At 41.7% G+C, this 12944-nt stretch overlaps 1 protein-coding gene across 1 annotated transcript in view; it reads left to right on the top strand.

The window, feature by feature from the left end:
- The window catches only part of GLIS1 (GLIS family zinc finger 1), a 178472-nt gene that overhangs the window by 159880 nt on the left and 5648 nt on the right, over window positions 1-12944 (top strand). The window contains 1 exon segment of the mRNA XM_062497309.1: window positions 9794-9978. Coding sequence (XP_062353293.1) covers window positions 9794-9978 — 185 coding nt within the window.

The raw sequence follows: 12944 nt of genomic DNA, 5'->3' as shown, positions 1-12944 counted from the left end.
TTTAACAAAAAAAAGCCCTATGTTACACTGTCCTTTGCCAAAGTCAATACCAAGTGCAGCAGTCAATTTTCCCAAATGGTTTGCTGAGACATTTAAATAGTTTGACAAAATTATCTAATTCACTTGAAAATGTTCTAACAAAATCTGACCTCATTACCAAATGTATTTATACTGGCTTTATTCAATATGGAGCACATTTTTTTCAAATTCTGGAATGAAGTGTACGCTACACTGAAAAATCTACTTCTATTGATACTAATTCAGCTAAAAGTGGTTGGCTGAGAAATACTAAAGCATGCAGAAAGTGGGCCTGGCATGATCCAGGTTAAAATGTATATTTATTTTTTATTTCAGGTAGCAAGGGTTTATTTTAGCATTTCTTGTAGTATTTGCCATGTATAATGTCAAACTGGGTTTCATTTTGGCCATTGCAAAAATAGTCTATTTTGATTTGTAGCAGAGTGAGGACAGAAAAGCAGCTTTTAGTATTAAATCTTGGGTGAATGTAGCACTTGGCTTGCTTTCTACTATTTTTTGGCTGTTATTATCCAAGTCATCTAAAAGTGTACTTAGTTTTATTTGCAGACTATCTCTGTAAATTGCAGTTTAGAATGTTCGCTGTGATAAATTATCAGCTTTAATGAAACTGATCTGACTGAAGTTAAATGAGTTTGAGTGGTGGCACCAAGTTTGGGATTTGCACCAATTTAGTGCAATGGCCCAACAAGGTCACTTTGTAGGACACGAACACGATCCCTGTGTGTGTGACTGAGGCTCTCTGTCACTTGTGCTGCTGTCACAAACTGCACTTCTGTTCCCAACAGGAGCTGGGGCACTGACAAATCTTGACTTGATTGGGAGGGTGATGTGTCTCCATGGGAAAGTGAAAACGTTTTTTTATATTCCTCTGGTAATTTAGATAATTTCTGCTCTGTAAACACACCAGTAAATGAAGAAGTAGTTGGATTAAGACATCTGTGATGTGCAGAGGTGGTGATTAATGAGGACTATGAGCCAAATCTGGTGAGCCTTTAATATAAAGGATAGCTCTAAGCAAGGTTAGAGGGAAGGGCTCACACAACTCCCTTTGCCTGGACTTCTCCCCAGCCAACTGCAGCCAGCTGAAAACAGGGGCCAGACCCCCCTGAAGTGATACTGACCCCCAGAGAAAATCGCAAAAAATGGGATTTAAGAACTATCACGTGAAAAGAGACATTTTAATCAGGCTGCTTAAACATCAGAGTTTTTGTTTGCTTACTTCTTAGCACTTGTTATTTCAAATACCACAGGAATACTTCAGTGTAAAGAGTTCTCTGTTAAAAACTTAGTCCTTCACTTCTTTGTACATGAAGTAACACAAGGTACACTGAGCCTTCCTTTCTGCTCAACTGAGGAACAGCAGATTTGAAATCCCTGGTATTTTTAAGCTTGAAACTAAACATGCAGGATAAAATCTTGTTGGTTACATGGGGGAGATTCTTTCTGGTGCTATCTCCTTGATCTGCCAGGATCCTGGCCAGGTAGGAAAATACATTTGTGCTCCTAATTCTCATTACTTTAAGAGACAATTGGGTGTCTTAGCCATTTACATCTGATTCTTGTTTATCTTGTTTATTGATTAATATTTTAAATTAAGTTTGTGAGCTCATATAAATCAGTGGAGCAGGAACTGACACACTGTTAGGATCTTTGTAGGAAAGAAACTTTTACTCTAGAAGTACTTTGGAGAGCTAAATACCTGCACAGATTTTTTAAGAGACCAAGGAGATCCATCCCTCATTCTCTGTGGATTCCATTGGAGAGTACTCTTCATTTATAACAGAATACACAAGTCAGTGGTTTAGTCTTCCCTTCAAAAGCACTAAAACCAGTAACAAGAAACAGATATCTCTGACAGCTGAAAACATTTTCAATGGAGGAAGCCAAGAACCCTTCATAATTTATCTTAGTGTTAGGGATCTGAGCACGCAAAAGGGGCATCAGTACATCTGTCCAGAAAGAACAATGTACAGGTGCGGCGCTGGGCCCCACGAAACAAAGAACATCAGTAATTAAAAGCATCTGGTTTCAAATCCCAAGTCATTTATCTCATTGTAGAAAATGTGACCAGAATTAATTCATAATCATGTCCAGATAGGCTTATACAGGTTCCCCCCTCCCCTTAAAGCAAAATTAGCATTAGTATAGGTGTACTTCAACAGATACATGCTTAAGGATAACCTGGTGCTGGATCCTGGGGTAAATGTTGTTCGTCCATCAGCAGAAATAGCTGAGCAAGTGTTTCATTTGAGTTTCTGAGAGGGCTGGACTGACATTCAGGAGAGAGCCTCCACCAGTGCCTCTCAAAGTAAGGGCCATAGTGCCTGCCCAGAGGAGACACTGTAAGGAAGACTGAGTGAGAAATCAGAGAGTTACAGGAGAAGGTGAGAGGTTAAAGGAGATTTTCAGAGTAACTCAGAAAGCATTTAAGATGGATTCAGCCAGAGCTCTTCTGCATTACATTAATGGTTTTAGCCATTGCTGGATTTATCTGTAGTTAAATTTACACTTAACATCTGTAAAGCTGTTTTTTCTCTTTTTTTTTCCAAATTTTGTTTTGATTTTTAAGCAAAACTGCTGCAGTTTGATGCAAACCATATACACCAAACACAGGAGTTTATCATGGTGTAACAAATAGCTATTTTTTCTATTTTAACATCTCCCACTATTGAGTAGTGTGTTCTGTCTTGCAAACCTGAAGACAACAGACATCAGTACCTGTGCAGAACCCACCTGGAAGCATCTTGCTGCCTGTTTGCCAGAGAATAATGACTTTAAACTACTGAAATAAGATAGATCAGTCAAGCATGCAGCACATGCCAGATAATCTGGAGTAAACAGTCTCTGTGTTTGATTACATGTCTTTGTAATTGACTTCCTGGCAATCACTTGAACCTAAGGCGCTGCTCTTTATTTACATATGTTTTGTTATTTCTTTGACCATATTAATACGACTTTTCTTTCACTCCAGAATACCTTTTCCTGCTAGATTTGTAAGCAAGAATAATTTTTCAAATCTCCCTCATGTGTAGTGACTTCCACTGTAGCAATTCATCAGCTTCATTTCAGAGGTTATTAAACAAACCCTTATAAATACAATCATCCTTTGGAGTGGCACAGTTCCCATAATGATCCCTGTGAGGAACTGCTCTGCAGAAATTGCACATCTCAGGGCAGAACAGTTGTAGAGATACACATTTGACACAGAATAAGTGCTTTGTGTGTTTTGTGAGCTTGCGTAGATGATGAAATGCGTGACAAACACCGAGTTACGTTCTGTGCCCCACTCAGACTTGCACATGTGTTTGTTAGAGCAGACAAGGGAGTATTTCAGTATTTCAGGAAGCCCCTCTGGGCCCAAGAGCAGGCAGGCCCACACAGAAAACCCCTGAGTGTACCGGGAGAGGACTTTAAGGGCTCCTTTGTGATTCTGAACATGAAATTGCTTTAGTATCACTGTTCTTGATACTACTAAAAATATTCTAAAGCAATTAAATGACCTGCAACTCCTCAGTCACATGAACATTCCTGTGGATAGTGTTCTCCATAATATTTATGAAATCTCCCTTACTCCTTAGAGCTGAGCAGCTCCTGCACATGTGGACTTGGCTGAGAGTGTGGGTGAGTAAAGGTGCAGAACTGGATCCAGGTAATCCCAGGCAGCATTTTGAGAGAAAATTAATATTTTGTATTTGTCTAAAAGTCAGACAAAAACTGTCATTACCTCAGCACTTCTTTCAGGATGTCACACACAGGTGTGTCACAGGTGGCAGCAGAGCAGGGACTGAGCCTCTGGCATGCTCCTGGGAAAGCCAGAGACATGGTGCTGGACCTTGGAGTCACAGCCCTAGGACATGGGTGCTCATTGTTTATAGGAAAAGGCAAGAAATGCAATGATGCCCAGCAAGGTGATCTGTGTTACAGGATTTATTATATATTGGGGAGGGGGAGGGAAGAGGAGAAAGAGGGAGAGAAGGAAAAGATTCCTTGCATTCCAGAAATGTAGCCAGAGGCACCTGGCAGTGATTAGTGCAGAGGTTCACCAAACTTCAGATAGAGTCTGTCTTACAAAAAAGTCCCGAAGAGTGAACGGTGTAACTGTTTCCTGAGCATGTGCTGACAGAAATTCCCGTAGGGCAAGACCCAGAACAGAAACACGTGGCCAGAGATTGGGCTCTATCCAGGGACCTGATTAGCAGAGCTTTACACATCATTTTTAATATTATGGGAAGAGATGAAAATCCGCGTTAACTTTTTTTTCCATTAAAAAAAATAATCTCCTGGTCCTGGAACTGAATTGGACTTTCTCACAGTATCAGTGACTGCAGTGCTTGGGGGAGAGATTTTATGAATGAACTGGTTGGTGTGCTGGGTTTTATGGGAGAACCTCATCTCATAGAAACTCTCAAGTTCCTACAGTGCTGCACTTCACATAAAATGTGGAACTGCTTCGGTTTGTGCTTCTTATTCTGCTGCTTTATTTGCTTTTTTTTTTTCATGTTAATATGAGTTAAAACATGATTCTCAAAAGGCACAATTACTCGATCTGGCAGTACTGCTGGGCATGGAACTGTTACAGAACGATCTTACAACCCAAAATATACAAAAAATGATTTGACATAAAGGACAGATGTTTTTTAGCCTGGATTTGGTCCTGTTTCCACTGAACTCAATGGGATATGGGTTGAAGTTCTTTGTCTAGCTGAGGAATCTGTCAGTCAAGCCCCCACACCATTAAAAAAAACAAACCCAGACAGTTTTCATATTTGAAACATCCCTGTGTTACATATTTCCATTTGCAGATGTACTTCATTCCTATTTATAATTCCAAAATCTTAAATTTATTTTTACTATTTTTCAATTTTCAGTTCCACCCAGTATTTACTAAGTATACTGTATGTAGTGTTTGACAGTCAAGGTCTAGTCAAACTCTCTTATCTTGAAAGGAGTTTTATAATTTCTTATTCTGTTAATTTGTCCTGGAACTGGTACTGAACAAAGACTAAAGCAGAGGGCAAATCTATTTCTTCCTCAGACTAAGCACTGTGGATATATAGAAAACACCTATCCAGACATTGTGATGGAAATCTCAGAACAATCCATGTCCATCTGTATTTATTTTTTTGGTTCTTTATGCTGCACTGATATTGGAAGAGGATGTTTGGTGTGCATTGGGAGAACACAGAGATCTTTAAACACCCCTGCCTGCCTGGGGAAGCTGAGAGTGCAGACAGGATCAATAATTCTAAAGTCATGGTAATTGTAACCTTTAGGTGTGTTTTCTGTAGGTCACTGCTGGCTTATGGCATACACAAGTAGTTCCCTCACACAGGCCTTACTTAGAATTTAATACAAACTTCCACCATCCAAAATATATTATTAAACCATGTTCACAAGAAAGTTTATATAAAAAGTTTCACTGGGATTTGTTTGAGATTCCTAAGATGTTCGCTTAGAAAGGGAGAGATCCATTTTTTCTATGTTTTGACTTTTAATTTTCCATTTTAAAAAGTCCTTCTGTTAGGACCAAGATTTCTGGTCATTCCCATTGATGTGAGTGACAAATGTTTTCCAGGAGAACTGAGGAACTGGTTTGCTGTCCATGACTGACATTTGGTTTCGTGATTCTTTGTGGGTAGAATCCTACTTGACTGCAGGAGTTCCTGTGGGAAGGTCTGCGGAGCTGGGCATTTTCAAGCAGTGTTGGTGCACAAATGTGCACAGTGCCACAGACAATGTGGTTACTGAGTGAGGCTCAGTTATTCCCAAAGTTTCCTTTTGGTTGTGTGTATGAATCACGTAAGATTTTTCTGAGTAGTCCTTTCCCTTGATTGCCTGCTGGTGCCTCCTCAGAGGAAGCGTTGGCCCTGCAATCCCACCTGAAATCCCAGCTCCCTCAGACAGGAATTCCATCTCCAGTGGTTCCTCAGGGGGAACTGGAAAAGGCCTCCAGTACATGGTCAGTCACCCTGAGCTGTGTGGTGAGTGAAGAGAGCAGAATTCCTCTCTGCTTCCATGGGCGATCACTTTACATCCTGAAGCACAAGATGTGATTACCCCTCGCTTAGCATGGAAATGTTGGTTTTGGCCATTAAATTATTCAGTCCCTTTGTAAAAAAGTAGGTATTTTGTTTGATTCTGTGGCTCCTGTGGATGTGAGTAGCACAGGCCAGGGCATGCTGTGTGAGCAAAATGTTCCTTTTGTTTCCAGCCAAGCTCCTTCTCTCTGTGGTGTGTGTCCTGTTGCTCCTGTGTCTTGAACAGGGTGGAGAGGAGGCTCCCCCATCACACCCTTGTATGGCCCTCAACAGAAATACTCCATAGAGCCAGGAGCCCTCAAATATAATGAATTAAGGAAGGATATGGATTTTTTTTCATGCCTGTGAGAATATTTATGTCTCTTTATATATAGCTGTATATAGGCACAGATATATATTAAAAGGCCCCAAAGGACCTGCAAATTTACTGAATTATGCAAGTTACAATTAAGGTAAAATATATGGTATGTATTTATTATTACTATCCAAACCAAAGCAAACTGTGGTTGTAGTACAGTATTAACAGGAAATGTGCAGGCTATTAGTTATTGAAACACACATGCCTGAGCTACTGCCTGGGAATTTTAGTGTATCCAGCTGAGTTCCTGCTGTAAGTCTTTCCGTGTTTCATCTTCCACACAGAAGGCATCACCTTTTAGGCTCTAATGCATTATCTGTTTAATTTGTATCGGGAATGATTCCTCCTCTTCTAAACAACTTGAGTATCACAACAACCTAATTAGTAGGCAGATACTCAGGAGAGAATTAAGAACACGGCACTGGAGACTGGACAGTTTTGCTGATGAAAATCTCCCCTTGAGCGTGCCAGAGCACATTGACACATGCACACACGCACACACAGGGTAGTATTTTAGGGACCAGCTTGAGTTGCAGGGATTGTGATGAATATTTTAAGGACACAGATCCCCATGTTGGCCACTTGTGCTAACATAGCCAGATTTTTCTGCTGAGCAGAGTTCTTTCGTAGCTGAAAACTGTGCCTTAACTTCCAGGAAACATATTAAATTCCTTCTTGAGAGAGCCTGAGCAGAACATAGCAGATTTTTATGGAGAACTGCACAATTCCGAAACTCTCTTGATGCAGAGGAGGCAGTGATGCTCAAGTGTTACCCAGAGCTGTTTCAGAGTTTCAGCTCAGGTTCCTGCTCCTAGGATACAGCTGCCCACAGCCAGCAATGTTTGCTGAGCCCCAGCACCAGGGCAGCCGTGCCCGGTGGGAGCAGCGAGCTGGCAGCTCCACAAGCTGCTCAGCATTCCCAGCTGGAGCACGGCCTGCACCCCTCTGGCCTTGCAGACCTTAAACACTCATCTCAAAGGGTTCGAGGCACAAACCCTGTCGAGCTCACACACAGGAAAAACAGGAATGTAAGAGTGTGAGTGGGGACAAGCACTGCTTTAAAAATAACGATAAAACCTTAAATTCTTCTCCCGTGGTTAAGATTTAAGTAGCCTCTGGGAGTAGTTAAACTGGGTAGGGAAGCTGGGATTTTCAGTATTCCCACAGCTGGATACCTAAGTGTACCGTTTTTGTTCGACGAGCAGCATGATTGCATAGAATTTAGAAACACGATGGCCCACGCTAACAAAGCACTGGGAGCAGCCCGGCAGGTCTCTATGGGGTGCTGCGTTTCCCAGCGGTAGCCAGGACAAGACATTCCAAGGGCAGGCAGAGGAAACCCAACGCAGGCAGTTGCAGAGGACTCGCTCCCCAGAAGCATTTCTCTCCCCTATTCAGAGTGGTTTCTGGCTCGTCCCCGGCACTGCAGTTTTTACTTCGTCTTTTGTTTCTCTTTTAAATGTGTGTGTGGTCATTACCCATATAAATGTCACTATCATGAGCTCTTCTAGCTATTATCTTTCCAACGAAAACAACTGCAATCTTTTCAATCTCCTTTCAGATAGAAGCATTTCCAGGCTCCTAGGAGCGTTGCTGGCGGGTGGAGGACGCTGTGTGTGTCGCTGTGTGCCGGGGCAGGGCCCTGCCCGGCGGGCCCGGGGAGCGCTCCCGGGCGGCTCCCGCGGATCGCGGCCGTGGGAGCAGAGCGCTCGCCGAGTCCGTGCGGCTCAGGACGCTGCGGCCCCACGGAGCCCTTTGAGGAAAAGCTGCGGCCCCAGGGGAGCTGCCCCTGGCGTTTGGCCGCTGCTGCTGCGCGAATAAACTCGGTGTTTTCCCTGCCTCTGCTGCTGAGCAGCGCGGGCTGCAGACAGCGTTTGGTCCCTGACCTGAGAGGAGCGCAGGTGGCCCCGGTACCCCCCGCTCCCTTTTCGGCACCTCTGCACCTCCAGGCCTTTTCCAAACCAGAACAAATAGGATGTTTTTCTCCTTACATGTTGGCTCCTTTAATTCAACAGTAGCCTTCTTTTATTTTATGTATTACTGATCAGCACTTACTGGAGGGGGTATCTTTCTCACAAAAAAAAAAAAAACAAAACTGTTTTCCAGTTCTTGCTATTCGACTGGAAAATATCCTTGCCTTCACCCATTTAACAGCACTAGTTTAATTTCTCAGTTTCGTTTGGGGGACTCAGTCTTTGTGGTTTGTATTCTTGCTTCCTAGTTTTGGGAGGTGGAATTATTTGAGCATGGGATGGGTTTAGATTGGTTGATTTAAACCCCTTCTAATATTCGAAGCATCATTGTGACAGCTTTTGGCAGCGTTCCTGTGCTTCTCATGTTAAATTTGGTTAAGCTGTTGTCACCATTTATTCACAGCTCCCCTCTGTTTACCTCTTACACACTCCCATATAGTGCTCAGCCCTCACTGGAGCACAGCCTCACTCCCAAGGTCAGTCCAACTGCTCCAAGAAGCCATCGTGTGGAATGATGGTTTATGGTGTTTGAACAGCTTGTGCAGGGTAGAGGAAGACACCAGTGAGAGATTGAAGTTTTCATTTAGTTAATTGTTGTCTGCCTCCAACGGTTTGTGCTCAGTATTTTTTTCCAGCTCGGTGACATCTGTTACAACCTGCAGAAGTTGTTTTATTTTTCTACCTTGGGTTCTGTAGCTGGGAAGTTTCCACAGTGTGGCTCTCAGACAGTGAGGTGGATTTTGCAGCATCTGAAGGTGCTGCCCAAAGAAGTCCTTCTTAGGTTTAGCAAAAGCTCTGGAGGCAGCAGAGAGGGTACTGAGAACTGCCCATGCTGCCTGTGCTGTTTGACAGGGCACCACTGGGCTGTGGAGCACAGAACCCCTTCCTTGTCACAGCTGTACGAGTTCTACTCTGTTCATCTGCAGAGCGAAACCAGCACTTTTCTTTGTCTTGGCTGCAGCTTGACCCTGTTACAGCTTTACCCCATTAAGATGTGTAGGGACTTCAGCAATTTACTTCCATTTACTCATTCTGGCTACGTTGTCCACTTCTGTTTCTGGATATGTATACCAGTTCACAAAATTCTAAATTAACCTGGGCTGTGTTGAAGTTGCTCAATGAGGAAGTGGTGTCATTTTGATGCTGTTGTTATGGCGAGTGCAGGGAGTCGGTGTCAAGGAACAGAATTCCTTGTCTAACTTTCTTGCCTCCCAGCAAATATCTGAAGGTAGCACTTCATTGTTGTCCTTTTTTTCCAATATAATTTGTACCTGCAAAACAGACTTCTCTCTAGTTTGGCCATTATGGAAATAGTTCATTCAAGTATTTAATTTTACCATGTTATGATGTGATATGTGAAGTTTTTCTGTATTTTCTTTTTCTAGGCTTGCTTCCAACATTATCTCTCCACTTGTCAGCCCCCTGAAAGCTTTAGTTCCACCTTCCCTCTTGCAGAAACATGGCTCTCCTTCATCCCACAGCCAATCACCAAATGGGCAGCAGTTTTCTGGGATACCAAATACACCATACACCCCATTTCCCAACCAGTCTGTACAGCAGGGATCTCAAGGTAACTCTTCCCTCTTCTTCTTTTTTTTGCAACTTTCCTAATTTATAGCTCAAGAAAGATTTTTGGTTTTTCGTATTTGGCTAATATTGTCAGCATTTCAGTGGGAACTCCAGTTTTTAAACTGGAGTGATGTACATACAGATGGAAATTTTTAGGCAGGTCCGTGCTGTGATATGTCATCATAATGGGGAAAGCTGTCCCAACAGCAGATTTACTGCTTTTATTCAGGTCCTTCAGTAGAAGGCTGCTGGCCATGCACCTCCCCCAACTGGTCATCCAGCCTGGAGAGTGGACCCTGCAAGAGCCATCCAGTCCCAAAACACATGGGCTGAGGCACACTTTGGCAGTGTCCTGCTCAGCCGACTCATAGTGATGCACAAGACATGGAATTAGATAAAGAAAACAAACGTTTTTTCACTTACTGTTTGGAAGTTTAGCTTGTTTTTACGTTATATAGTGATGTGTAAATGCCCTCTGTATAACTGTACAGTGCCTGTGGGATTCGAGGACAGGAATGGGAGCAGTAAGCAGCTGTCTCACAGCTTAATTTAAAATATTTTTTGTTCTGAATTACTCAGCCTTTTTAACTGCGAGCTTGCATACCTATTCTGGAGTTCTGGTGTGGGAAATAATTAATGTTCCTGAAATTTTTGGGGCACAAATGAGCAAGAGATATTATTATCACAGATTCTTCCAGTAACAGGAGCTTGCATATTTCAGAAATCTGTTATGCAATCCAGATGGTGAGCTGCTAAAATGTGGTAAATATTCCCAATAAAGAAGTGTGTAGGACATCTGTCTGCTTGCAAGAGCCTGAGCACAAACCCATGAGCAGCTCCCAGCTGGGATGGGGCTGGGTATCCCAACAGTTCCCTCTGCCCCTCATTCTCTGAGCAGTGTTTCTGCTCTCTGGTTGGAGAGGCTTAGTCTGAAAAGTTAAAGCATATTATGTTTAATGATTTGTGCTGAAGGAAAAACTAACTCAACCTGATGCTCAACAGATTATTCAATTTAAAAAGATTAACTCTGTAAGGGAGAAGTGGCAGATTTATGATAGCATATAATGATATATGATTATGTTGCTATAATGAGCTAAATAACTACAAGCCACAAGAGGAAAGTTTAGCAGCTCATTACTACAGCAGAAACAAATGCATAGACAGAACAAGTTTTGAACCACTTAAATAAATTGACTTTATTCCTTAAGAAAACCACATTTCCTTTTGAATGAATTGTTGCTTTCTAAGTGTTATGTCATGTGGTTTTGAAAAAGCAATAATTTTCCACTTTGGCCAAATGTTGAAGTATTATTATAAATTAATTATGGAAATGGTCATTCCAAAATCAGTTTTGATTAGCAGCCTTTGAAACCAATTATCTGTAACCTGTACTTAGCTGTACTTGCTCTACTTTTTTTTTGCCTCTCATTTCATTAATAGCACATTTTTCTAATGGAATCTGTAATAATTCAGGAGTTTTGAATTTTTGCCAAAAAAGGTACACCACATAAACCTCGTGTAGAACCAGGCATCTGTACAGAAGCACATGAACAGTGTGGATGTGGAATTTCTAGGAGATGGCAGCCTCGTCAGGCTGGTAGCAGAAATATTGATAATGAAAGAACAAGCTGACATTATTTATATGTTTTAACCTAGCTGTAGTAAAATCACATGGAAATCATTACGTGCCGAAAGAATTTGGCAGGCAATGGAATCCTGTAGTTATTTATACCTGACATGATTTCTTGTCAGAAATTTTATGGAATTTGAAAAGCTGAGATTTATTTGCAAATACATGTAAATGACATGACATAACAAGATGGCATTTAATAGCCATATTCCAATTATTTGCTCATTACATCATTCATTTTAAAGCTGCTTGAAGTTTTCTAGGCTGTGCCTTAGAGAAGCAGAGGCAGCCAGTGTGCTGTATGAAGTGGCTAAGTGCAGCTTTTCTGCCACAAATTATTTCAAAGCAAAATTTTAACTAAATGTTATGTTTGGAACTCGGTTTATTCCTTTATGAACTGTTACATTTCTACATCTACTGTACATAAAACGTTTAACAGTGATCATTTAAACTGACAGGGCATTTAGTAAATTCTTCACTTGAAAATAACCTCAGAAAATTCTTGATTTAAATCAAACCTGAAGGAAAACCTGAAATCCATGTGGCAAAAAAAATATTGGTGAAACACTTATTGCCAAGTTGGTGCTACAGATTTGCACTCTGGAAGGAGCAGGGATGTCTGCACTGGACCAGCCTTCTTGCTTACTTTGTATTTTAACCACTGAAGGGAGTCTTTTTTAAGAACTTGTAATAAATGCTCCCTCTTTAGTTTACTCTAATCAACCATATGTGGTTAACTTAACGCTCGGTCATGGGATTTTAATCATATTTTAATTCCCCATGTTTTCTCAGTGAAGCATTTAAAGAAATCTAAAGGAACCACAGCTAATGCAATGAACCCAAAGGGTCAGGAATCCCACTTTCAGTGTCACGTTTTGTTCTACCTGACTTGTGTCCCTGCTGCACCCTTTCCCTTCCTCACTCCGTGTTTTTTCTTTAGTTTAATATCTGAATTTATCCCACCTTGCAGGCACGTTAGAACAGAGAAGGTGCATTTCTCTGTATTTTCTCTGTGAAGCACTGGGCAGAAATCAGGTCCTAGTGAACATAGCAGTGCAGTAGCACCAGGATTTTCATACACTCCTCTCTTCACTGGGTGGTTCCAGGAACAGTTTTTCTTCTGCCTTCTCAGAGTATCTCACAGTGGTACTGAGAGATGAACACTGCAATCCAAAAGGGAATTTCATTGCTTATGGCAGTTCTTTTCCAGATTCTGATTCTGAGGCAATTCTCTGCTTCAGGTATTTCCAGACAGTGTAACTTAAAACACTTCTAAATAACCTTTCCCCACAGGTCTTGGGAAAACCCTGGATCCAACTAGTTTCAATCCAGTTCTG

The sequence above is a fragment of the Cinclus cinclus genome, chromosome 8 (assembly GCF_963662255.1).
Source record: "Cinclus cinclus chromosome 8, bCinCin1.1, whole genome shotgun sequence".
In the NCBI taxonomy this organism is placed as follows: Eukaryota; Metazoa; Chordata; class Aves; order Passeriformes; family Cinclidae; genus Cinclus; species Cinclus cinclus.
This window is presented reverse-complemented; position numbering and strand designations above follow the sequence as displayed.